The sequence below is a fragment of the Typopeltis vanoorti genome, chromosome 21, assembly GCF_054136105.1.
Source record: "Typopeltis vanoorti isolate ZY-2024b chromosome 21, IOZ_Tvanoo_1.0, whole genome shotgun sequence".
In the NCBI taxonomy this organism is placed as follows: domain Eukaryota; kingdom Metazoa; phylum Arthropoda; class Arachnida; order Uropygi; family Thelyphonidae; genus Typopeltis; species Typopeltis vanoorti.
The window spans coordinates 25,198,334-25,225,368 of NC_143569.1; the positions used below are offsets into that span (position 1 = coordinate 25,198,334).

At 37.3% G+C, this 27,035-nt stretch overlaps 1 protein-coding gene across 1 annotated transcript in view; it reads right to left on the minus strand.

Moving 5' to 3' along the window:
• The window catches only part of T3dh (Type III alcohol dehydrogenase), a 238,174-nt gene that overhangs the window by 148,271 nt on the left and 62,868 nt on the right, over positions 1-27,035 (minus strand). Inside the window, exons 3-5 of the mRNA XM_090411620.1 lie at positions 19,928-19,992; positions 3,475-3,528; positions 594-748 (exon numbers count right to left, since the gene is read on the minus strand). Coding sequence (XP_090267746.1) covers positions 594-748; positions 3,475-3,528; positions 19,928-19,992 — 274 coding nt within the window. The remainder of the gene's footprint in view (positions 1-593; positions 749-3,474; positions 3,529-19,927; positions 19,993-27,035) is intronic.

Consider the following 27,035-nt stretch of genomic DNA (forward strand, 5'->3'; position numbering starts at 1 on the left):
GAGTTGGGGTTTGTTTTCAGATTTGTTCCAGTAGCTGACTTTTCGCTGTTCGCGGTTCCCAGGCAAAAACAACGGGGGCCTTGTTTAACCGGGCGACGCCCCAGCCGGCATGAAATTTTGTCATGTTGTACCATCATTTTTTATTTTGGTTTAACCAATAAGAATACAATTTGGTCGGCTAAATCCCAAATTGCCAGCCCATCCTCGTTCGTTCAGTATCAAAGTAGATACCCAACAGGGTGCACCACGAGAAGGTGAGGATTGGACATTAGGTCAGAAGCCCTGGTCAGTTCTCCACATTCCTTTAAAGGCTATGTGGAGGTCTCCTCTCAGTTATACAGCTTTGACCCCTAAGCACCCCTTCACTCTTTTCTATCATTGTTAAATATGCCGATTTTGTAAAAATCAGCATATTTGACGTTGCGTATCATGAAACGATGCGCAACGTGAAATTTATTATAATGCCCTATTTTGTTTGTCATTATTCATAATGGCCAAGCATTATAAATAATCCCCATATTAATCATTTAGTTCATAACATATATATAAATAAATACACACACAGATATATAATTTCTTTATGGTAACAATACCTTTCATTAGTTGGTTCTATTCGGACTTTATCAAATATTTTGTATTGAATTCCATGGCTATGAAGAGAGTTGAGAACAGCTATAACTGGAGGCAAATTTATCAAATTGTTATCTGTCACCAAAAGAACATGTGTTCCTCCAAGATTTTTTATATCCTATAAAAATGCAGATATTGTATTAGGAAAACATTGGGTATAAATTCATACATATACCAAATGTTTTATGAAAGAAGATTTATGATTAAACACAGTTAAAAATTACAGAGTAAAAAGAAAACAATATTGTTAAATATGTTAAGTACCACATTATGAAAGATTCTAATTTTTGATATCTCTATTTTGAATTATAAATGTGCAATATTAACTGTTCATTTGGTGGTCATGTTGAAATATCTTTGAGATATTAAAATCATTGCTATATAATAATACTACAATTATCAAAACAGATAAATAATAGTTAAAATATATAAGGGACCAGCTGTCATGTTTGCAATAAAGTGGATGTCCATCTACTGTAGATAACTTCAATCTAATAAAGTAATACAGTGAAATGCACAAGTAAACTATTATTGTGCTCATTGCATCAGGTAATGCAATGAAGATACATAGTCATACATAGCAATAAAGATAAAATCTAGTTTGAATTATGTCTGAGGCCAGGAGGCAAGTTTTTTATTTCTGTTAAATGCTTGCGTTCATCTGGATGGTTTGGCTGTTTTGTGGGATGAAATATCCGAGTTTCTGGGAGGTTTAATATTGCCATTTCTGCCTGAGACTGACTATGAAGGTAAGTACCTTTCTTGAATTCTACATAAGATTTAAGGTCAGGACTTCAAAATGAAGGGCAAAAGTTGTAACATACTAATGACTGCAGTAAAGATGAAGTAAATTTACTTGTTAATCCAGAATTTTTATTGCATTTATTCTTTTTATTATTTTCTCAGGCATCTCTATGATGCCAAAGTTCATAACAGGCCCACAATAATCATTATTCACATATTTCTTATCATACCACTCCTTGAATTTAAAATTTGTCAGAACTGATTTGAATCTGATCATTGTTGTTCTGAAAAAATTAAGTAGAATGAACTTTTTTGCCTAGAGCTAAATCATTATGTAAACAATGAAGTAGCAGGAATGCTAACAAAATAATGTAAAAAACAAGAAAATAATTATAACATCTCAATGACCACCTACGTATGTTGTCTACATCTTGAGTAATGTTAGGTACTCTTACAAACACTTCAAAACAATAGTTTTCAAGAAAATCATCTTTCGATGAATTATGAAAGAATTCATTATTCACATATTAATGAGAAATAATCTTAATGAGAAAAAATCTAATTCTCATTAAGAAACAAATGGTTTCCATACTAGAAATTAAATGAAAATTTGCTAAACCATAAAAATATTAGACAACATATAGAAGAAACATCTCATGCCTTTCAGATGAGATGTTTCTTCTATGTTCTGTTTAACTCCAAACTTCCTCTTTCTAATATTTTGGCAGGTGAACTTTATGCTCTTCAGATTCTTAGGTATGAATAAATCTAAATTTAAATAAATCCAATTTAAAGGCTCCTAAAGAGAAAGTGGTTGTTGTGATGATAGAACAGGTTATGTTAGAAAAATTATGCTCCTCTTCTGGATAGAACAACCTATCAAGAGAATAGCTACAGTTCAACTAAAAGCTAGATTAAAAAAAAAAAAAAATGCTGACAGTTGTTAATTGTACTAAGAAAAGCTACCTATAAAGTTAACAAATTATGAATTAGCAAGAACATACCATCATCCCATCCTACATGGTGGGATTTGAACCTATAACCAATTCGATTCAAGATTCAATATCTATATAATAACTGCAAAAAAAAAATTATCATCAATGGACAATGACACACTACTGGAATTGACAAGAGATTTAAGTCTGGTCTCCGTTTTCAAGAAAAAAAGTTTGGCCCAATTTTGGATACATATCTGGAGGGAATATCCGCACCTGTTTACCATTGCCATTCAAAATTTGCTGCCTTTTGTTTCTACATATCTGTGTGAAAATGGGATTTTCTGCAATAAATTAAAATATTTGTTTTAATTTAATGGTAAATTTCTAATAGACTACTAAAAGGTTAAGAACCACTGACTTACACCATTCCTGAGATTATACTCTACTATATAATTTTTTTGAAACTTAAATTAAACAGCCTAATGGGTAGGCACTGCCCAATTTTCTTGCACAACGACATGAAAATTTTGTAATTTCCTAAGTACCTCTAATTCAAATATATCTTTTCTCATAATATACCATTTATTACTGCAATATCTACACTTCGATAACACTATTACAAAGTGATCACTCAGTAACTGTATGATCACTAACTATGTAAACTTCTGTAACCTTCCTAACATCAGTATGCATTAAAGTTCATCATCATCATCCTGTACCCTCAAGGGGTGTACAGGATATGATAGTACTACATGAAAAATTTACATCATTACTAACTTCCAATCTACAATTTTCCTCCAAATCAGTCTGTTACTTGTCAAGACTCCAACATTATCAGATCTTATATTTCTATCGTCTAAGGCACTTTGTGCTGTATCAATCCACCTATATCCTTCCATAATCACTATTCCTTTACTTGTCATATAGCAAAAACCTTTCAGGATTTCCTTTGACTTTCTTGGCTAATTTATGATTTTGCTTTTGTAATCAGGCTGGTCACCCTCTGTGCCTTTATACTACTCATGAGCCTGTTAATCATCATTCTTCTTATATATCCTTCACAACATTTTTTTAAAAATGTATTTATTTTTTGTAGCACCTACAAAAATGTTAAATACAAGAAAACTTTAAGCTCTTTCCTTATTAAAGAAAATAAACTTACCATCCCAACTTCTTTTGTCACACCAGGGCCATATCGTATACTAGAACAGGACATCTATAAAAAATGAAGTGCCAACATATTAAAACTGAACAGTTTGAGAAAATTAGGGCATATTAAATCAAATGCATCATTGCCAACTCTCACTACAGCAAATTCATAAGGACCATTGTTCACTGCAGTGAGAGTCAACAGAATTGTTATTATTATTATTACCCAAGACCCCATGGAGTCAAAGACTCATCTAGGAGGTCCTTTTATCAAACACACAGCTCATCATACCATGCTCAGCTCACTCAAATTCACTGCAGACACCACACTCTTAGGCAAGGCATTTCAATCATTCACAACTCTGCATGAAAAAACCTGCTTCTCACTACCCTTTTTCAATGGTTCCTATTTAATGCTTTTTTGTGATATTTATTCAGTAATATTTCTTAAATTTAAATTATTAACAGTCTTTACAAGTATTAATCCATTCATACCACCACCACGATAAACAAAATAAATGTGCAAAGTGCATTGTGTTTTAGTTTTTTATGCAGGGCATCCTAACCTACTTATGTCAAGCTGGCTACTCTTAATCTATTCCTAAAAGACCAGATTCATTCCTTCTCAAGTTATTGGTTACAGTTTCCTTGTTACTGCAAGTTTCCCAATGGACAAACTGGAACATCTGCCAAAGTATATTTATCTAGAAGAAAATAAGAATTACATCCATCTGATAGGATAATTATGGAACATCAGGTATAGTAGACCATGCCATGGACACTTCCCATAGAATCAAATCAAATAAAACCAGCAGCATGCTTTATTATACCAAGTAGCATGAGAAATGTTTTTATTTATTTATTTTGGAATCTGCAGCTGCTCTTAAAAACCAACCTCATCTCGAGAAATATGGTTGTGTGAAACTCCCCAAGATATGGAAAACCATAAAATTTGTAAACCTCCTGCTAAATAACTAAAACTTCCTACCACTATTCAGAGAGACAGAGAGTACCCTTCCTAGGGCTTGAAGCTTTAAGTCCTAGCCATTAGACAGCATTCAAAGCAATCTGATGACCTAGGACTTGAAGAAAAAATTCAAATTATCCGTGTCTCACTCTATTATTTGCCAATGATAATCTAATCTCATCATGAAGCGAGCGTAAACCCTTTGTGCTTCTCACATAAATGGCATGCATGAAACACAGCTATTATTCATTTGACCTTTATGCTTTCCATATTTAAAACTATATTAATTGATAAATTAAAGTATTCAAAGTTATCCTACAATTAATTGCATTGCACCAATCAAGATGAGCACTGAATCATGTGATATGCACTTTTAAAACTTCCATACAACAATAACAATGCAATCATACAATGAAAGTGACATGAATTTTGAAGAAGGAGTTGAATACACCACATTGCAGCACACACAACCTAAATGGGCACATGATGCCACTGCAAGAGTCAGTCAAAAACATTTTATTTTCCTATTTCATTAAACAAATCCAACTATTATCATTTGGGAAATATATGAGAAACTAGAAGATTTCAAAATAAATGTAGAAACATGAGAAGAAATACATCATCATCATCAAATTCTTGCCATGTACCCTCAAGGGATGTACAGGATATAATAATACTACATGAAAAAAATTACATCATTACTAACTTCCTATCTACAATTTTCCTCCAAATCAGTCTGTTACTTGTCAAGACTCCAACATTAATAGATCTTATATCTCTATCGTCTAAGGCACACTGTACCCTATCAATCCACCTATATCGTGGTCTTTCTCTGGGTCGTTTTCCTGCCAACTTGGCAGAGAACACTTGTTTTGCTAATCTTTCTTTGCCCATTCTGTTTAGGTGACCATACCACCTGAGATTAGCTCTGCTAACACATTCCTGGATGCTGACAATGTCAAGTTCTTTCCTAATATCCTCGTTTTTAATATGATATTGCCATTGATGCCATCTGTTCATGCCTATAATCTTAATCAGGACTCTCATATCTGCGGTCTCTAGTCTTTGGTAAAGTGTTTTACTTCTGACCCAGCTCTCAGAACCATAAGTTAAAACTGGTTTGAATACTGTCTTGTATACAGCTAATTTAGTGTTCCTACTAATTTCTCTCTTATTCCACATGAATTTATTCAATTGACTTCCTACCATACCAGCTTTGCTTATTCTGTTGTCTATTTCTATATTTAATTTACCATCTTCAGTAAAAATCATGCCTAAGTAGCTGAAATGTTTCACTTGTTCCACAGGTTCTCCATTCACAACACAGTTGACATTTTCAATGATTCTGCCTATTTTCATTGTCTTTGTCTTTTTATTGCTGACCTTCATACCATATCTATTGCAACAGCTATTCAATTTAGTCAGAGAATCTTGCAGACTTGTAGCAGATTTATTTAGAAGTATAACATCATCCGCATAAAGCAAAGAGCTGACATTAACATCTCCAATTTTGATATCATGTTTAATACCACTTTCCTTCATAATGTGATCCATGTAGATAATGAATAACAGAGGGGATAATGTCTCACACCAGATTTAACATTAAATCATCTTCCTGTACTTCCTTCAATTCTAACTGCTGATTTATAACTCAAATAAAGACTAAGTATTGCTTGATATAATGTCCCATTGACACCATATAACTGTAGCGTATTGAATAGCTTCTCTCTTTGCACCTTCTCATATGCCTTTTCCAAATCGACAAAACTTAAATGCAGATCTCTGTTATATTCCCATGCTTTCTCAACAATTTGTCGTAAAGTGAAGATCTGATCCTGACAGCCTCTATTTGGCCTGAATCCAGCTTGTTCTTCACCAAGCTTTTCTTCCACAATTCTTCGCAACTGTTTCTCAAGTATACTTGCATAGATTTTGCCAGGAACACTCAGTAGGGAAATAACTCTGTAATTCTCGCATTCAGTTTTATTTCCCTTTTTATATATGGATACTATGAGAGCTCTACTCCAATCATCAGGAATTCGTCCCTCTGACCAGGCTTTCTGAACTTTGCAGTGCAGCCACTGTAAGACTCTTATACTACCATACTTCAGCATTTCTGGTCGAATATCATCTACTCCTGCTGCCTTTCCACATTTCAAGCCTTTGATGGCTTTTTCTACTTCAAGTATGGATATGTATTCCTGACTGCATGCCTGGTCAGTGTTTTTTACCACTGTGCTGTCATCACTGCTTGTTTCATTTAGCAGTTTTTCAAAGTAATTACTCCATACTTCAAGGATATCTTTTTCTCCCGTTTTCATGTCACCTTTATCATCTCTAACTCCTTTACAGCACTCTATCCTCCATTTTTAAACTTCTTCAACAACCTCCAGAATATTTTGCCACCTTCTTGGTATTTATTTTCTATATTCTTGCCAAAGTCCTCACATGACTTTTGTTTAGCTAGTTTTACACAGTGTTTAGCATTGTTGCATTTGTCTCTGTATTATCTAAGAGCACAAGCTGACTTATTTCCTTCACTTTCTTTTCATTTCCTTCTCATTCTTTTCCTTCACTGCCTCTTTAACTTCCTGTGTCCACCAGGGAGTTCTGATTTTTTTATCCTTGCAGACAACCTCACCACATGCCTCTCTGACAGAATCAATCAATGTTTTCTTCAGAGTTTGCCATTGAATTTCCAAGGTTTGATTCCTGTTCTCAAACTCTTTCATTTTTCTTCAATAATATTTCTGTATTTTAGTCTACAGTTCACATCTGAGAGCTGCTCAACTTTTATTTGCTTTAAAACTTTCTTACATGTTATTCTTTTCAATATGAAATTTAATTTTATCCTACTCAAGACTAAATAGTGATCGCTTCCAATTTCAAATCCTCTGTACACTCTGGTGTCCTGCACCAAGGAGAAAACATCACTATTAACAATAACATAGTCAATGAGACTTTCTTATTCCTTGCCTCTTCTCTCCATGTGAATTTGTGCACATTTTTATGTTGGAACATGGTGTTAGTAATAACCAGTCCATGTCCTGAGCAGAAATCCAACAGATATTTGCCATTATTATTAGCTTTGCTCTTTTCTCCAAATTTTCCCAAAATATTTTTGTATGTCTCACAGTCTTTTCCTACTCTGCTATTCAGATCACCAACAAGGACCAACTTTTCCTTTTTCATTGTGTTCAGCCCATCCTCGTTCGTTCAGTATCCAAGTAGATACCCAACAGGGTGCACCACGAGAAGGTGAGGATTGGACATTAGGTCAGAAGCCCTGGTCGGTTCTCCGCATTCCTTTAAAGGCTATGTGGAGGTCTCCTCTCAGTTATACAGCTTTGACCCTTAAGCACCCCGAGAAGAAATACGCCACTCACAATTAAGTTGTGACCAACATATGAATAACCGATTTTAGGAGGCTCAATACATCAAGGCTGTGATGTCTGATTTTTTCATTTTTCATGAAAGGTGTAATATGACAGGCAAATCTGATTTTGTGAAGGTTACAATAAAAAATTATCCTTTTTTTTTTAATCAAACATGACAACAGAAAATGACCAGATGAGAAAGCATAGGTTTTTCCAAAGCATTCCTGATTAAACATTTGCAACTGTCTATATATATATATATATATATATATATATATATATATATATATATATATATATATATATATACTGCCTTCTTGAAAAGATTTTCATGTTTTCTTTAGCAGTCATAAAGCATGATTGTTCAACTTGTTCTAATTTGGTTTACAGTTTGAAAATGCTTCTCTCATTGTAACTCTTTAAAATCTTGGAAATCTCATAAACATTACTACTGTTCTGTGAAACTATCTTTTTTGACAGATCGTAGAGGGTGAGATAATATTTCTTCTGTTCCTCTCACTGCAGCTATTCCTTGAGTGCATTATTCAATAACTAAAGTTTAAGTGCTCTAGAGGATGATTTATTATCAACATTAACTATCCCTCATTTCTTGACTGAACTGTTTTGCCTTCGCATAGAGGAGCAGGGGGAAGATGCATGTATGTGCTGCTGCTGTTCACAAAAAAACGCATCTTAAAACATGTTCACGGATAAATGCTATTCTGTAGGAAGGGTGAATAAAAATTACCTATCAATTTCTTGCAGGAAACTGGCATGTAGACAAGATATGGACAATATGTAGACATGCTGTTACAGCAGAAATACTCAATACTATTTAATTTCCCTAGTCTCTTTTATGTATCTTTTCACAGTTCAATTAAAACAGCTCAATACACTTATATTAAGTAATTTAATTTGTTGGAAAATTTTCCCTTGGTTATACTATAAATTAAAGATACCAAAAAATTATATGCTTGTTTATCCTTTATTCAAATGTAAGCAAACAAAGTTTGCACCTGAAGTATTTTCAGGACTGGGGCAACTTGCATATAGAAGCTAATGACTTCACATCACTTGCCTCAGTATCCCATAATGCACAGTACATCTCCTTGCAGACATGTATAATGCTATGGTCTGGGAAGAGTCACTGCCCAGACCAGTTTCGACCTTTATTGAGGCCTGTTCAGTGGGAGCCAGATTCATAGGTGATACCAAAGCAAGGGGATATTAAGACAAGTGATGTGAAGTCATTAGCTTCTATATGAGTTGTCCCAGTCCTGAAAATACTTCAGGAGCAAACTTTGTTTGCTTACACTTGATCAAGGATTAAACCAAGTATATAATTTCTTGGTATCTTTAATTTATAATTTAATTTGTAACTGAGTAAATTAAAAAATTGACCAAAATGAAATTTACCAAGCAAAAAAAAAACATTTTAGTATGTTTGATTCACAATCTGTGGCAAAACTTCCTTTTTTTCCTCATTAAACACAACAAAAACAATAAAGACATGTATAATGTCTTTATTGAGAAATGAGTGGAAGGAGGGTAATTATTATGGGGGTTTTCAACTATGGTGGTAACATTGATTGGAAGGAGGAGAGGACACATGTGAGGAAGGAAAAGGATTTTATTCAATTATTAAGGGATAACTATCTGAGACAGCATGTAATTGAAAATACTAGGGGTGTGAGAGTGCTTTACCTGGTAATAGCATCTGAGAAATTGACTGTAATGAATATGACCATGTTTCCACTTATTGGTGAGAGTGATCATAAGGTCTTGACCTGGGAGGTGGCTAAAGGTGTGGAATTTTCGATTAAGACAGGGTATATGTGGAATTACCGTGCTGGCAAGTATGACAAGCTTAGGAGATTGCTTGGATCAGTGCCATAGCATGTACAACTGCAACGGCTGGATGTCGATAGAGCATGGGAAGTGGTCAAGGAGCATTTACAGGAGGTAATGGCTGATTGTATACCTAGGGTCCGAATAGTAAAACATGTAGGGGTTAAATGGATGAATAACACCATTAAGCTTGAGCTGCAATAAAAGAAACAACTGTGGAGGGAATTTAAAGAAAGGGGTGACCTGCAGGCACACGAACGGTATAAAGTGCAGGCCAGAAAGGTAACGAGTGTGGTAAAAAAAGCAAAAGCGGACTATGAAAGGAAACTAGCTTTACAAGCAAAAGAGAATCCAAAACAGTTCTTTCAATATGCTGCAAGCAATAAAAAACTGTACACGGTAAAATGATTTTAAGGAATGACGATGGTAAGGAGGTCACTGAATCAGTCGATATAGCGGAGTTACTGAGCGCGCTCTTTGCAAAAGCATATCATCCAGGTGATGACATTGAAAAAATGAAGGAACCATTAGTTTATACGGGAATAGTGATGAATGAAGTGGAGGTGACTAGTCTATTACAGAACCTTAATGTGAACACATCTGTGGGATTGGATGGTAATCCAATACCGACACGAATCCAATACCGGCACGGGTCTTACGTGAAGCGGCTAAAGAATTATCAGTGCCCTTGACCATGTTGTTTAATCTGAGTCTCAGGTCTCAGGTGTGGAAAGAGGGGAAAATAGTTTCACTGCATAAAGGAGGATACAAGACTACGGTTGCAAATTACCGACCGATCAGCATATCAGGAGTCGTTGTCAAGGTCTTAGAGAAAGTAGTCAAGGGAAAAATAGAGGAATGGATTGATGAAAACGAGATACTGTACAGGGGACAGCATGGCTTTGTGAAGGGTAGATCATGCTTCAGTAACTTGCTCAAGTTTTATAACAAGGTGACGGCTGAACTGGATAAGGGAAATGGGTTTACAGTGATACTGCTGGACCTGGCAAAGGCGTTTGACAGGATACCACATGGAATACTAATCCGTAAACTACAACATATGGGAATGGATATAGGGTTGGTGAGGTGGATAGGTGGTTGGTTGATGGAGAGATATCAAAGAGTAGTTTATTCAGGAGTAGAGTCCAAAAGACGGCCTGTGACTAGTGGTGTGCCGCAGGGTTCTGTTGTTGGACCACTGCTGTTTAATCTGTTCATTAACGATATAGGGAAGGATCTAAGTGGAACAATTCATTTGTTCGCTGATGATGCAAAGTTGGGTAGGGCAATAGTGAATGCAGAAGATATCAAAGTCTTGCAGGATGACTTAGATAGATTGGAGTTCTGGGCTAAGGAGAATGGATGTCAATTTAATGTGACAAAATGTAAGGTTATGCATTTTGGGGTGAAAAGATTAGCAGCAGTATACCACATTGGTGGAACTGTACTCCAAGAGATTGATGAGGCCAGGGACTTGGGAGTGTTAGAGGATAGGGAGATGAAGTTTAGGGGGCACACTGCAAAAGTAGCTAAATCAGCTCATCAACTCACATGGTTGTTGAAAAATACCTTGACGAGCAGAGACAAGCAAGTTATTGTACCTCTGTACCGAGCCTTGATAAGACCTCATCTCGACTACTGTGCCCAGATTTGGTCACCTCGGTTCCTTCTTGATGGGGAGGAGGTGGAGAGAATCCAGAGGCGAGTGACTAAGATGATAACAGGTCTATGGAATGAACCATATGAGAACAGGTTGAAGATTTGTGGGTTGCAGAAACTAGTTGATAGGCGGAGGAGGGGAGATATGATCGATACATTCAAATTGCTAAAGGGATTCTAGGATTAATTCAGAGGATATTTTTGAGATCAGGACTAGTGGTGGGAGAACTAGGGGACACCTATGGAAGCTGGGCAAGAGTGTGGTTAGCAGGGGTGTTAGAGCTGGGTTCTTTACTTTTAGAGTGGTAAATGAGTGGAATAAGCTGCCAGAGTCTGTTGTGGGTGCTATGACGGTGAACGAGTTCAAGACAAGGTATGATAGATACTGTTAGAATGTAATCGCATAGTTGTGTGGACATGATGTTTAGGACCTCCCTCGATGAGTCTAAGGACTCCTGGAGTCGCCCGAAATAATAATAATAATAATAATAATGCTATGGTCTGGGAAGAGTCACTGCCCAGACCAGTTTCGACCTTTATTGAGGCCTGTTCAGTGGGAGCCAGAATCATAGGTGATACCAAAGCAAGGGGATATTAAGACAAGTGATGTGAAGTCATTAGCTTCTATATGAGTTGTCCCAGTCCTGAAAATACTTCAGGAGCAAACTTTGTTTGCTTACACTTGATCAAGGATTAAACCAAGTACATAATTTCTTGGTATCTTTAATTTATAATTTAATTTGTAACTGAGTAAATTAAAAAATTGACCAAAATGAAATTTACCAAGCAAAAAAAAAACATTTTAGTATGTTTGATTCACAATCAGTGGCAGAACTTCCTTTTTTTTCTCATTAAACACAACAAAACCAATAAAGACATGTATAATGCTATGGTCTGGGAAGAGTCACTGCCCAGACCAGTTTCGACCTTTATTGAGGCCTGTTCAGTGGGAGCCAGAATCATAGGTGATACCAAAGCAACGGGATATTAAGACAAGTGATGTGAAGTCATTAGCTTCTATATGAGTTGTCCCAGTCCTGAAAATACTTCAGGAGCAAACTTTGTTTGCTTACACTTGATCAAGGATTAAACCAAGTACATAATTTCTTGGTATCTTTAATTTATAATTTAATTTGTAACTGAGTAAATTAAAAAATTGACTAAAATGAAATTTACCAAGCAAAAAAAAAAACATTTTAGTATGTCTGATTCACAATCTGTGGCAAAACTTCCTTTTTTTTCTCATTAAACACAACAAAAACAATAAAAAAACATGCTTTTAACTATTCGTTGTAATAGCACGTAGCTGATTAAAAATATGACGGGCACCTAATATCATGAATTATGATATTATGGGTGTTAACTGTACACATTCTTCAACTGGTTTGCAGAAATAAAATAACCTGAGTTTATAATCAAGGAAATCTTGTCACCTCCAAATAACCCTGACTAACTTACCTTCAGAAAAGTCCTTGTAGAGATTTTTTGTGACTGAGATTGAATTCAGCCCCATGTCTTTTATTATTATTATTACTATTATTATTTTCCTTATCTCCATGGAGTTGCAAGACTCATCATAGGAGCTCAACACTAGTGAACAAAAATCTATCATACAACTCATGACCTATTGCCCTTGTTCCTTTCCCTCATTCTTTCATATTAAAAATCTTCTCAATGTTAATATGATAATTATCCTTTAACACCTTAAATGTCTTGATCATATCCCCCCCCCCTTGCCTTCTATCCACCAAACTCTGCAGTTTGCATGCCCTCAATCTATCCTCCTAATCAACATTGAGTCCTGACATCATTTTTGTTATCCGTTTCTGCACCCACTCAAAGGTTACTTCATCCTCTTCGAATTCTGATGATCAGATCTGCGCACAGAAATTCACATGTGGGCATTAATTTCATTAGCATTACTGAATGGCCTAGAGAATTCTATAGCAAACCAGGGTTCAATAAGCACACTTCACATAAAGTGCAACACAGCCACAACAACGGAAAATTCAAGTGTATCCAGAAGGTGGTACAAGGTGATATAGGATATGCAATAAGAAAAAATGAAACATTTTTTTTTTTAGACCTTTGTCTTAAAAAAAAAAAAATTTCCGAGAAAATTTTTATTTCGAAGGGGAAACCTTTGTTAAATCTTGAATGAAGGAGAAACATATTGTACTACATTTCATTCAGATTTAACAAATATCAAAATTCTTGGAGAAATACTTGTATATTGGTAAAGGTGAAATTGATTGTAAAATAATGATAAGGTCCATGATTTAAAAATCTTCTTATGTATTATAATGTTAAGTGCCTTTGTAAATACAACTGAGGTTGAAAATTGGTGAAAAATGTTAGTATGCGAAAGTTTGGATCAAAGTTACAGACGAGATAAGCGGATTAGGAACATGTCTGAAGGCAGTCACGTACGCAAAGCTTTCCAGGAGAAGGAAGTTCGAGTGCGATCGAGAAGGACGATGTCCATTGGCAGCTATGCAGTCAGACAGAGATCCAGAATGAGCACAGGCCTCAGCACAGCAGCAAAAATCAGTGTGGACCAAGATGATATGCGGAACCATGTGGACCAATCCCCACAGACCAGCTTCGCCTACATTGAAGGAAATGAATCGTGAAGGTATTCGCTAGCCAGTCTTTTCTGAAAGCAGTAAACTGAAGGAAGAAACAACGAGCCATAAGAATATAACAGATGATCAAAAGAGAAAGCCAGAGAGATCCTAATGCCCCGGTAATGTAAGAACTTTCAATCTTTTGTGTATACAGAAATGTTAGATTGTATCAAAGACAGGAACTGATAAATTATTGGACTTTCGAAGTGTAATAGGACTTTAGAATCTGATCCACAAGTAGAATGTATATGAGGACTTGTAAAGAGTAGTGATTGAATATATAGTTTTGTTATAGTCAAATAGTTCCCAAGACTAAGATTTGGTAAATGATTACCCAAGAATGTTAAGTAGTTAGAAGGAACTCATATTTTGTTTAGTAATAGATTTTGCTTCATGTTGAGAAGGATTAAGAAGACCCAGGTTACACCTGCATGATTGAATTAGTTTAGTTAAGTAATTATCAGTAATTGTACCATATTTTTTTATGAATAAATCCTTTCTTGTCAATCTAATATCTTGCCTGATCTATGTTGATCTATTGCTGGCGGAAGATCATGGATACTCCGTTCTACTTTCATCATAATTTCTAATTTAGGAATTTGTTTGGGCATGATGGCAAAGTTATGTCCTAGACTGAGAGCGTTCTTGGCTTCTTCAGTGAGTGTTTCCGACGATAGGTTTACGACCACATGGTCTCGTCAAAGTTGCAGTCGGGACCTCGTATGTTGACGCTATTGTAGGCATTCAAATTTCTTTAAGTGTTTGCTTTTTACTTTTGTGAATTCTCTTTTTGCTGCAACTTTGGAGATGTGCTGTAGGACAGTCCATATTTCAGGATTTAACATGTTTATTAGTTCTTGTTGTAGAGCTGTGATAGAGCTGTTTAGCTTACTAAGCTCTATGCGAGTAGCGGCAATTTGTTCTTGAAGAAGCGCTAAACTCGCCTGTCGATAAATACGATGTGCCTTTGCCGATTGCAACTTTTCTTTGAATTTCAGAAAGGATGGAATTATATCGTTGTCACAGCATCGTTTAAGGAAGGCTAACCTGTTCAATTTTCTGGACAATTTCAGATTCAACTTACTGAACTGTCGCGCTTTGTAAACAATATCTTCTAATACCATCAACTAAGAGTACATCAACTCTAAGAGTACAAACTAACTGTTACACAGTTAGTTTGTACTCTTAGAGAATACAGAAACAAATGCAAGAAAGTTAAACACTGTGTAAAACTGGCTAAACAAAAGTCATCGGAAGACTTTGGTAAGAACATGGAAAATAAATATCAAGAGGATGGCAAGATATTTTGGAGGTTGTTGAAAAAAGCTCAGAATGAAGTAAAGAGTGCAGTAAAATGAATTCGAGATGATAAGGATGACATAAAAACTGGAGAAAAAGATATCCTTGATGTTGGGAGCAATTACTTCAAAAAATTGCTAAAAGAAACAAGCAGTGATGACAGCACAGTGGTAAAACACACTCAACAGATATGCAATCAGGAATACATATTCATCCTTGAAGTAGAAAAGGCCATCAAAAGCCTGAAATGTGGAAAGGCAGCTGGAGTAGATGACATTTGACCAGAAATGCTCAAGTATGGAGGTATAAAAGTCTTACAGTGGCTGCACTGCCTAGTTCAGAAGGCCTGGACAGAGGGACGAATTCCAGATGATTGGAGTAGGGCTCTCATAGTACCCATATACAAAAAGTGAAATAAAACCGAATGTGAGAATTACGGAGGTATTTCGTTACTCAGTGTTCCTTTATGCAAGTATTACTATTATTATTATTATTATTACTATTATTACGGGCAACTCCAGGGAGTCATTAGACTCATCGAGGGAGGCCCCAAATCATATTCATCACAACTATTTGACATTCATACAGTATCTATCATACCTCGCCTTAAACTCATTCACTGTCACAGCATCCACCACAGACTCAGGGAGCGCATTCCACTCATTCACTACTCTAAAAGTAAAGAACCCAGCTCTAACACCTTTACTAACCACACTTTTGCCCAGTTTCCATGGATGTCCCCTAGTCCTCCCACAGCCAGCCCTGTTCTCAAAAATATCTTCTGAATTAATTTTATAGAAACCCTTCAGTAATTTGAATGTTTCAATCATATCTCCCCTTCTCCGCCTATCAACCAATTTTTGCAACCCACAAATCCTCAACCTGTTCTCATACGGTTCATTCCACAGACCTGCTATCATCTTGGTCACTCGCCTCTGGATCCTCTCCACCTCCTCCCCATCAAGAAGAAACCTAGGTGACCAAATCTGAGCACAGTAGTCTAGATGGGGTCTTATCAAGGCTCAATAGAGAGGAACAATAACCTGCTTGTCTCTGCTTGTCAACGTATTCCTCAGCAACCAAGTGATTTGATGAGCTGTTTTGGTCACTTTTGCAATGTGTCCCCTAATTTTCAATTCCTTATCTACCAACACTCCTAAATCTCGTGCCTCATCAATTTCCTGGAGCAGGGTTCCACCAATGCTGTAAACTGCCGCCAATCTTTACTCGAGAAAAGGTTGAGAAGGATTGTGGAAGGGAAGCTTGGTGAAGAACAAGCTGGATTCAGGCCAAATACAGGCTGTCTGGATGAGATTTTCACTTTACCCCAAATAGTTGAGAAATTTTGGGAATATAACAAAGATCTGTATTTAAGTTTTGTAGATATGGAAAAGGCATATGACAAGGTGCCAAGAGAAAAGCTATTCAAAACGCTACAGTTGTATGGTGTGAATGGAGAATTATATCAAGCAATACTTCGTCTTTATTTGAGTTATAAGTCAGCAGTTAGAATTGAAGGAAGTACAGGAAGGTGGTTTAATGTTAAGTCTGGTGTTAGACAAGGATGTACATTATCCCCTCTGTTACTTGTTATCTATATGGATCACATTATGAAATAAAGTGGTATTAAATCAGATATCAAAATTGAAGATGTTAATCTCGGCTCTTTACTTTATGTGGATGATGTTATTATTATTATTATTATTATTCAGCCTCCATGGAGTCAAAAGACTCATCATGGGAAGTCCTTTCTAGGAAACATAAAGTCCATCACACCACTCCTTGAACTCAATGACTGTTCTTGCTCTCACCACTCTATCAGGCAATGCATTTCACAGTTCAACTATCCTTCCAGACAAAGAAACCACTCCTCTCCCTCAAGCTCACAGCTTCCTTTCATAACTTCCAGGAATGGCCCCCCTTGTCATTGCTCCTTCCTGCCGTTCAACCAAGCGAAAGACCTCCCCAGTGTCAACATTGTAATTGGCACTCAACAGTTTAAAAGTCTCAATCATGTCACCTCTCCTTCTTCTATCTACCAAATGCTGCAGTCCACATTACCTCAGCCGATCCTCATAACTAACATTGTACAGTCCTGAAACCATCTTTGTTATCTGTCTCTGTACCCTTTCCACAGTTAATTTATCCTCTTCAAATCCTGGGGACCAAATTTGAGAACAATAGTCTAAGGTGGTCTGATCAGGGTCTTATACAATAGAATGATGACTTTTTTATCTCTACACATCAGCGTCCTTCTCAGTATTGCAGCAATCCTCTGGGTTACTTTCACCATTTTTGCAATATGTTCCTTGAATTTCAGTTTTCTATCAATCATCACCTCCAGATCTCGTTTCCCCTACTTCCCCTGGAACAACTTCTCCAATCGAGTATGCAGCCTCTCATCAATGTATCCCAAACTTCAAGACTTTACATTTTGCTGCATTAAACTGACACCCCCATTCATTTGCTCATCTGTCTAGTTTATTCAAATCCTCTTGCAGGGCTGCCACATCTGCACTATTACTAATAACCCTTCTCAGCTTCACATCATCTGCAAACAACTGAATATCTCCTTGCAATCCATTGGTAATGTCACTGATATAAAGGTTAAATCATACAGATCTCAGCAGTATCAAGCCCTGTTGGACTCCACTTGTAACCCTCTGCCTCTTTGATATTGTCCCACCATACACAACTCTCTTGGCTGTCTGATAGGTATCAGACAGCCAATCCTGAATCCAGCTGACTAAATACTTCTAAATAAATCCAGTACAAGTCTGCAAGATTCCCTTACTAACTGAGTAACTGTTGTAATAGATTTGGTATGAAGGTCAGCAATAACAAGGCAAAAGAAAGAAGCATCGATCAACTGCATTGTGAATGGAGAATCTGTAGAACAAGTAAAACATTTCAGCTACTTATGGATCTGAGAGCTGGGTTAGAAATGAAACACATGACCAAAGACTAGAGACCACAGATATGAGAATCCTGAGAAAGATTAGAGGTGTGAACAGATGGCATCAGTGACAATATCAAATCATATATGGGAAGATATATAAACAACTATCTCCTCTATCTCCTCCATGTGTGGACTTATTTATGGAAAAGTTTGAAAAAGATATCTTGTCACATATGGATCCAAAACTATCAGTATGGTGGAGATACGTCGATGAAATTTTCATCATATAGAAACATAGTGAAGCAGAACTATTTGTTTTCTTAACTTCAATAAACTCATTTCATCAAAAAATCAAGTTTACCTTAGAACTCAAAGGGGAAAGAAAATTACCAACAAAGCAATATTGATCTAAAGGTTTACCGCAAGCCAACCCAAACTGGCCGCTACCTGCATTTTTCTTCATCGCACCATATTTCACAAAAGTTGAGTACTATACATATGCTGAAAAACAGGGCAGTTTGCATCATAAGAGATGACAAAGTTTTAACAGACGAATTAGATCTCATCTTCAAAACTTTAACAAATAATGGTTATCCAAAAAAATTGAAAAAAAGATTCTATTCTCCAACCCCCTCCCAACAGCAAACCCAAGAAACTCACTACAGGTCTGCTCTTTCCATTCCTTTTGCTGGCACAGTTTCACAGAAAATTACAAAACTACTAAGACCTCACGAGATCCGAGCGGCCTTCAAACCAATAAAGACAGCTCACAACTTATTACGGTCACCAAAGGACAAGATTGCTTTCTATAAACATCCTAGAGTTTACAACATTCTTTGCTCTTGTGGTTTAAATTACATATGTCAAACTTCTAGAAGTTTAGAGATAAGACAAAAAGACACATTGGGACGTTAACTACAACAGAGAAGACAATTCCAGTTTAGCTCTCCATTTTTCTAATACCAATCACAACATTGAATGGAATAAAAGTACTATTCCATACTTAGAAGATTTTCATACCTGCAACATCAAAGAAGCTGTGGTAGTGATCTGTTCAAGAGGCAGCCTTAACAGAAACCAAGGGATGAAAAACATATGGAAAACACTCATAAGATCATTCAACACATTGGAGTTTAACTTTGCAGCCAATTATAGAACACACCTGTATAACAATGACTGCTAACATACATGCCCCATGCATTTTGTGTAACGATTTGAATATTGATAATATTTAGCATTCGGCTATGTTTTAAGCTGATACTCTGGCTTGTTTCTTCTGTTTTAAGCTGTTTTGTTGTTTTTTTGTGTGCCCAGATGAAGCCAACAATCAAGTCAGCGAAACTAATAGGCTACATCTCAGTACAAATTTCCGACCAATTAAAAACCCTTGAAACTGTCATCAAAATTACATAAATAAATTCTGATGCTAAGACAAAAGAATTTATGCAGGATGTAGCTGGAAAAGGTAGGGTGGTTGCATGTTAATGAAACTAACTGTTAGTTTAGTCTTCCTGACTAAATGGTTTGAGGAATAATGATGAAGACAACAGATTTCTATGAGACTGCAACTTGCTGCAGTCTAAATATGTTGGTGAAATGTATTGTGTTTATTATTATTATAATTATTTTTTTTTTTTAAGATTCTTTCTAAATATATATATATATATATATATATATCCTGAAGATCTGTCTTACTGGTGATATATGCCAGTTCTTTAATTAAACATAATGATTATAAAATTATATGCAAAATATGAAAAGGAAATATAATACAAACTAAAACGAATTACCTCAAATGCATAATCAGTGGATGGCACAGTACTGGGCTCAGCATTATGATTTCTCCTAAAGAAAGCTAAAATATAACAAAACAATTACTGTTGGCTTTAAAATAAGCAAACTATTTTAATATGTTCTTGCTGCTGTTATTAAACTGAATCTCCAAGAACTCAATGCACTTAATACATACAAAACCTATCATCTCTCCTTAAATAAAGAGACTGTTATGAGAAAGAAATGCAATGAACAAGTCTGAATTGCCATCATCATCATCATCAAATTCCTGATATGTATCCTCAGGGAGTGTACAGGATAATAATAATAATTATTATTATTATTAAGAGAGACCTTCAGGGAGTCAGAGACTCATCAAGGGAGGCCACATACTACACACACCAGCTATCATACTTATTCTTGAATTCATTCACACTGCTTGCACTCACAACATTCAATGGCAATCCATTCAAATCATGCACCACACTCTGAGAGAAAAATTTAGCCCTCACACCCTTCTTGGCAGCCTTCATTCTCAGCTTCCAAGGATGCCCTCTCGTCCTTTCCCCACCTCCATAAATTGAAAAATTCCATCAATTGAAATCCTGTATGACCCTTTCAGAAGGGTCATACAGGATTCATACAGGCATCATATCACCCATCTTTCTCCTGTTTGCTAATGTCTGTAGTCTACAAATTCTCAATCTGCTTCATAATCAGTATTCAACAATCCCGATATCATTTTTAACACTCTCCTTTGTACTCTCTCTCAAATATATCAGAATCACAACAGAAACCAGGAGACCAGACCTGCGCACAATAGTCCAAGTGAGATCTTAACAAGGCCTTGTAAAGAGGCAAAATAACATCCTTATCTTTACATGTGAAGATTTGTTTTAGCATTGCAATTATCTTTTGAGTATTGTATTTGCAATCTTTGCCACATGGCCCCTAAACTTCAACTTCCTATCTATTAACACTCCAAGATCCCTAGCCTCATCAGTTTCTTCTGGCCTAATCCCATTAATATAATATGGCATTGGATATCTAATCATGCCGAAGTGAATGATTTTAAATTTACTAACATTGAACTGACACCCATTTTCCCACATCCACAATTCCAGCCTATTCAAATCATTCTGCAAAGACTACATATCAGCAGCATTCCAGATTAACCTACCTATCTTTGCATCATCAGCAAATAACTGTCGCTTGTCAAATCCTTCCCAATATCATATTGGGAAGGATTTGACAAATCCTTCCCAATAACAGTGGACCAAGCACTGATCCTTGTGGTACACCACTTGTTATTTTTTTTATATCTTTTTTATTATTATTAATCTTTGTACTGGTTACGAACAGTACTACCCTTACATCACGTCCAGACATCCCGTCCAGATTTGATATAGGCCTAAGCCTTTACAAGTGTTTTACCCTATGCCTGTTCTAGTTATCATTGTAGTCATTCTCAGGTGACAAAACCATGCCACCAGTGTGCCCTGTAGGACCCTCAAGGAAAGAACTTTTATATCCTTCTGTGTAAGCTGTTTTGAGTCTTTATAACTATCAGTGCTCCACATGGCATGTAAAGAGAGTGGCGGTGGTAAACCTCGGAGAGCTGCCCCATGCTCCTCCCATATCTTACTAACTAGATCTTGGTTATTCTTATAATAGTTTACTGTATTATTATGGCTATAGGCTAGTGGGTGACCTCCTGTTCCCACCACCTGAGCATCAACTACCCAAACATCATCATCTCTTTCAATCACTAAGTCTGGCTTACGCAAACCTGCAGAGGTCCTATAATGTGGTTCCAGTGCAGTCTTCCAACCTTTGTTCTTAAAGTGGTTGTTCAGAATGGAGACCATGGATTCATGGCTCTGCATGTGGATCCCATGGGTGTGGAAGCAACACTGGGCTATACGAGACAATGTCTCACTGTAGTGGCAGCCAGCCCTACAGTTTGAGTCGTCACTACCCCATCGAGCTGTGCGGGCTCAAGTGGGCAAGGCATTGATCCTCGTACTAATATACCCAAACCCAGGGAGGAGTCTGGTGCCATCTCTTACCCAATTATGCTGGGGAGACACCAGATATGACTCTTTTAAAGGAGCACCATTGACAGAAGAGTGCAGCAGAGATACCCAAGAAATGGGCAGCAGAGATGCCCATTCTGCAGGTGCCAACTCAATTGATAATGGGACCAGCCTTTAGCCTGCCTAAAGGCTTCTTATATTAATGGGTTACAGAAAGCCTCTCTGCAGATAGGGGAAGAAGATAGTTCTAATTTTGCAATTCTGGATAGCCGCAGGCGTGGGATCAGCCATCTAAGTGATGGAATCTCGAGCCCACCGTCCTTTACTCTCATGTGGAAATATGCAGTAGGGGTGTCGATGGCAGTCGGAGCCATGATTTCACAACTGAACGGATAGCCCTGTCCATTCGGGAGTACCAAGATATAAGTTCTACCAAGCATCTACTTGTGGTAAAAGCGAGGTAGGAGATAGTGGGAAAGGAGAAACAGTCTTTGCTGGGCTTGAGAGGAGCTTTCCTTAAAGAAGCGATCCCAGCTTCTATGATAGAAGGGACAGAAGACCTTCCCTTTGGGATGAACATGATACCAAGGTATCTCCACTCTTCCAGGATGGTCAAAGCATGCAACGGCCTCCCGTGCAGGGAAAAACTCTATACTCTCGACCTTAAGCTTCTTGTCACGACCAGAGGGGACAAGCGCTAAAGAGTAGGATTTCTCAACATTAATAGAAAGACCTCGAATAGAGAAAAAGTCAACTGCCCAGTCATGGATTTCCTGCAAGCCTACCTTAGTAGAGGCTACGAGAATAAGATCATCTGCAAAGGCCACAGCATTAAAGGAAGAAGCACCTAGAGAGTAGCCTATGTGGCTAGGAAGAGAGTGAAGAAACTCATTTATGACGCAGTTAAAGAAAAGGGGAGATAGAGGATCACCCTGGTGAACATCCCTCACTGTGGGAATAGAAGTCGCATGGGACCCTGTAGTGAGAGTGATGAAACTACCCAAGTATAGCTCCATAACATAGGAAAGAAAGGGTTCTGGACATCCAGCAATAGACAGCGCTCAAAGGAGAGCAGGAAGGGAGACACTATCAAAGGCCTTTTGGAGATCAAGCGACACCATATATATAGAGGCTTAAGGTGGTGGTGGTGGGAATCAGAGAGAAGAAATATATTCTCGGCACAGCTGTCCGAAGAGACAAAAGCTCTCTGTCTATAATAATGCTGTATATGTTGCTTAGACTCTATCATAAAAACTAAGATTTTATGATACAGTCTAAGTATCACAGGGGAGATGGTAATAGATCTAAAGTCTGATGCACAGTTTGAAGTTTCTTTCTTCGGAATGAAGATAGTTCTTGAAGTGCGTAGGTATGGTGGTATTGGTTTACTGGAAAGGAGAATGTCCAATAAGTCTTGAAGAATCTTCAACAACACCTTCCGAAGCCTAGATGCAGGAAAGCCATCAGGGTTCGGAGGCAGAGAAATTGGATGGAAGAGCTAATTTAATCTCCTGGATGGAGACAGGCTGGTATATTTGAAGGGCAGGAATGGACCTCAATATCGTAGGATGGTCATCATCAGGGAAGTGTGGAGGTTTAGCAGAAAAGACACTGTACTCCAGAATTTAACAAAATCATCATGTAAGTCTGCTAGAGGTGGAGGGGAAGCACCGTCAAGGATGGTTTGGGCACATTGCCCTCTATTCTTTTTATAGAGGGCTTGCAGCTGCATAGGCCCTCTTCCTCTGCTTCCTATTTGACAAAGTCATTGTAGGATGAGATGTAGGCTGATGTTGACGAGGCATCAAGTGTCTGGACAATTCAGCATGGAGGTAGTCATTTAATTGATCTGTGATATCCATTCCCAAAAGGTGAGTCTGGATGAGAGATTTAAGAATTGATGGTTATATTCCAGAGGAGGAGGATCATCTAAAGATGATGTCAGTCCGAGAATCAAACCCTCTTCTTCAACAGCATGATGGTGGCTGGAAGATAGAGGCAGGGACAGGAGATACGGAGATATTACCTGTGGCAGATGGGCTGCCAATTCTTGAACTAAGGCTCTGTAACTGGCTTTCCGTCTATGACACTTGATGACATCCAAAGATCTTAATGGGAACACCTTAAATAAAGCCTCATTGATTTTCTTTATCCCTTGAGCAGTCAACTCGATCTCATGGGCGGCGAGGATCTTTTCTTCTTCGGCAGTCCATCGTGCTTTGATGCGCTCAGTTCTTATTGCAGCATTGGCTTCAGCCGGATGTTTCGAGGTGCAATGCATGCCAAGGCCGACTGCGGTGGAGAATGCATGATCGCAGACTTGACATACGAAGTGTCTGAGATTTGGAACTCCTTAACCACTGGAACAAGCATGATGAGAACTTGAAGAAATGGATTAATGAAAGTCCTTGAAGAGCTTTCTTTTAATTTTCCCTGAGGACGCCACTGGGACGGGTGGCAGGATCACCTCCAAACAAAAAACAGACATCTGGAATCACACTCAACGAGTTTCCTGACTCCGGCCTATAAGAGTCGGAGCGTTCATCTGATGAGTTATTCCAAGCGAGGAAACTTAACCCTCGTAGGGTTAAGTTTATCCATGCTAATATTGTATAACCCAAACCCATTTTCTCCAATTTATGCAGCAGTCTGCCATGCTGTATTCTGTCAAAAGCCTTAGCAAAATCCAAAAGTATCATGGTGTATCCATTTCCCTTGTCTAGTTCAATGGTAACATTGTTATAGAATGTGAGCAAGTTGCTAAAACATGACCTTCCCTTAGTAAACCCATGTTGCTCATTGCAAAGTAGAGATTCACTGTCAACTCATTTCTGAATGTAGGCCCTAACCAATTTTTCCAAAATTTTCACCACCACTCCTGAGATACTAAATGGTCGAGTACATCAGTCTCTGCACCACCCTTGTGCAATGGAATTACCATACATTCCTTCCATTCCTGCAGAATCTTCCCTGTTCTGAGACTCATATTAAACAACCTGGTAAAAGGAATGGCCAGTTCAGCTGAACACTCTTTTAGCACACATGCTGATATTCCATCAGTCCCTATTGCTGAATTCTTATTCAGTTTGTGCAATAGCTCTAATACCTCGGCCTCACACACACCTGCATTTCTTCATCTAGTGAAGAGGTAACGGTGAGTTCAATGTTGCATTCACCAGGTTGATAGCTTTTAATGAAATGGGCACTCATTAACTGAACAACCTCTTCTGCATCTGTGACCCTCACACTATCTGGATTTAGAAGAGTTATTCTTTTATATTCATTCTTTCTTTTACTTGTAGCATATTGATAGAATTCTTGTGGGTTGTCTTTAGCACGCAAAGCTGGTTTCTTTTCATAATCAGACTTTGCTTTCCATAGAACAGTTGTGACTATTCTAGCCTGCTGCTTATAACGTTCATAATGGACTTCATCCATATGCAAACGGTATTCCTTCCACATCGTCCTTTTCTTACAAGTCTCTTACTTAATAAGATTACACATCCATTTGACTCCTACTCTATTTATTCTGCGAACTCTCGGTACACATTCTGATATCGCATCATTTAAGTATTGTTTAAATGCTTCCCATGCACTGTCGATATTCTTTCAATCCAGCAACTGATCCCATTCCACTGAACTCAGTATACTCCTCAGTTGGTCATAATTTCCTGCTTTGTAGTTCAGCATGTAACCTTTTCTGAATAGAACATTCATAAACTTAGTCACTGAAACGCCCTCTGACAACTATAATTAAATTTAACACTCTTTGACCTCGAGTTCCTTCTGTCACATGCTGCTTGAGGAAGTTGTCCCGCAACAGCTCAATAAATGCATTTTCATTCTTCTCATGAGATTCTACTGCTACCCAATCAATATTTGGATAATTAAAGTCTCCCACTATGATTACTCTTTTAGCGCTCGCCTTTTCTATTTGGTGATGCATTTCTTCATTGCCAACAACTGATCCACCAGGTCTGTAACAACACCCCCACTATGTAATTTGTCTTGTTAGATTCCACCTCACACCAGATGGCTTCAAACTCACTGCCACATGAAATAATGTTAGTAGTATTACTACATGCATAGGTCTCAACTGTAACTAGATTTAAGTCATCCAATATCATTAGCAGCACGCCCCTCCTCTCCTATCCACTCTATCTTATCTAAAAATACTGTATCCATGATACTCGATACCAGTTAGTAGGTCTGATTCTGATAGCCATGTGTCACTAATTCCTACAATCTGAGGTCACAAAATATTGACTAAGGCAACAAACTCTACCCCTTTGTTTCTGATACTCCTAACTTTGATAGGCAAAATCGTTCTCGCCTCATCAACATTTCCATGACAAAGCCCATTCCCGTCATTAACACATTTATATATACCATTGTAGCTCTTACACTCACATTCACACCATTCCTCCCTTTATAATTTAGTTTCCGTGACTCTCCGTGTTAGGTCTCATACCAGCTATTAGTTTTTCCAGACCCCTGATACCAAAAGCATTCAGGTGTAGGCAAATGAAAAAAATTACACCATTACTAACTTCTGACCAACATCATCTTGCAGAGTTGCAATGGATTTATTCAGAAGTATAACATCATCTGCATAAAGTAAAGAGCTAAGGTTAACATTGCCAATTTTGATATGAGATTTAATACCACTTTCCTTCATAATGTGATCCATATAGATAATGAATAACAGTGGAGATAATGTGTACTATTGTCACACACCTGATTTTACCTCAAACCATCTTCCTGTACCTACCTCCTTCAAATCTGACTGCTGACTTAAATAGAGACTATGTATTGCTTGATATAATGTCCCATTTACACCACACAATTGTAGCATTTTAAAGATCTTTCCTCTTGGTGCTTTGTCATAATCCAGATTGTTCTTCACCAAGCTTCCCTTCCACAATTTTTCTTAGCAGTTTCTCAAGTATACTTGCATAAATCTTACCAGGGACACTCAGAAGGGAAGACATGATGCAAATTATGGAAACAACTACCATGTTAGAGTAAAACTTTAGTTTAATAAAAACCAAAATAAACACTCAGCATTTCGAACCTTAACATTAAGACC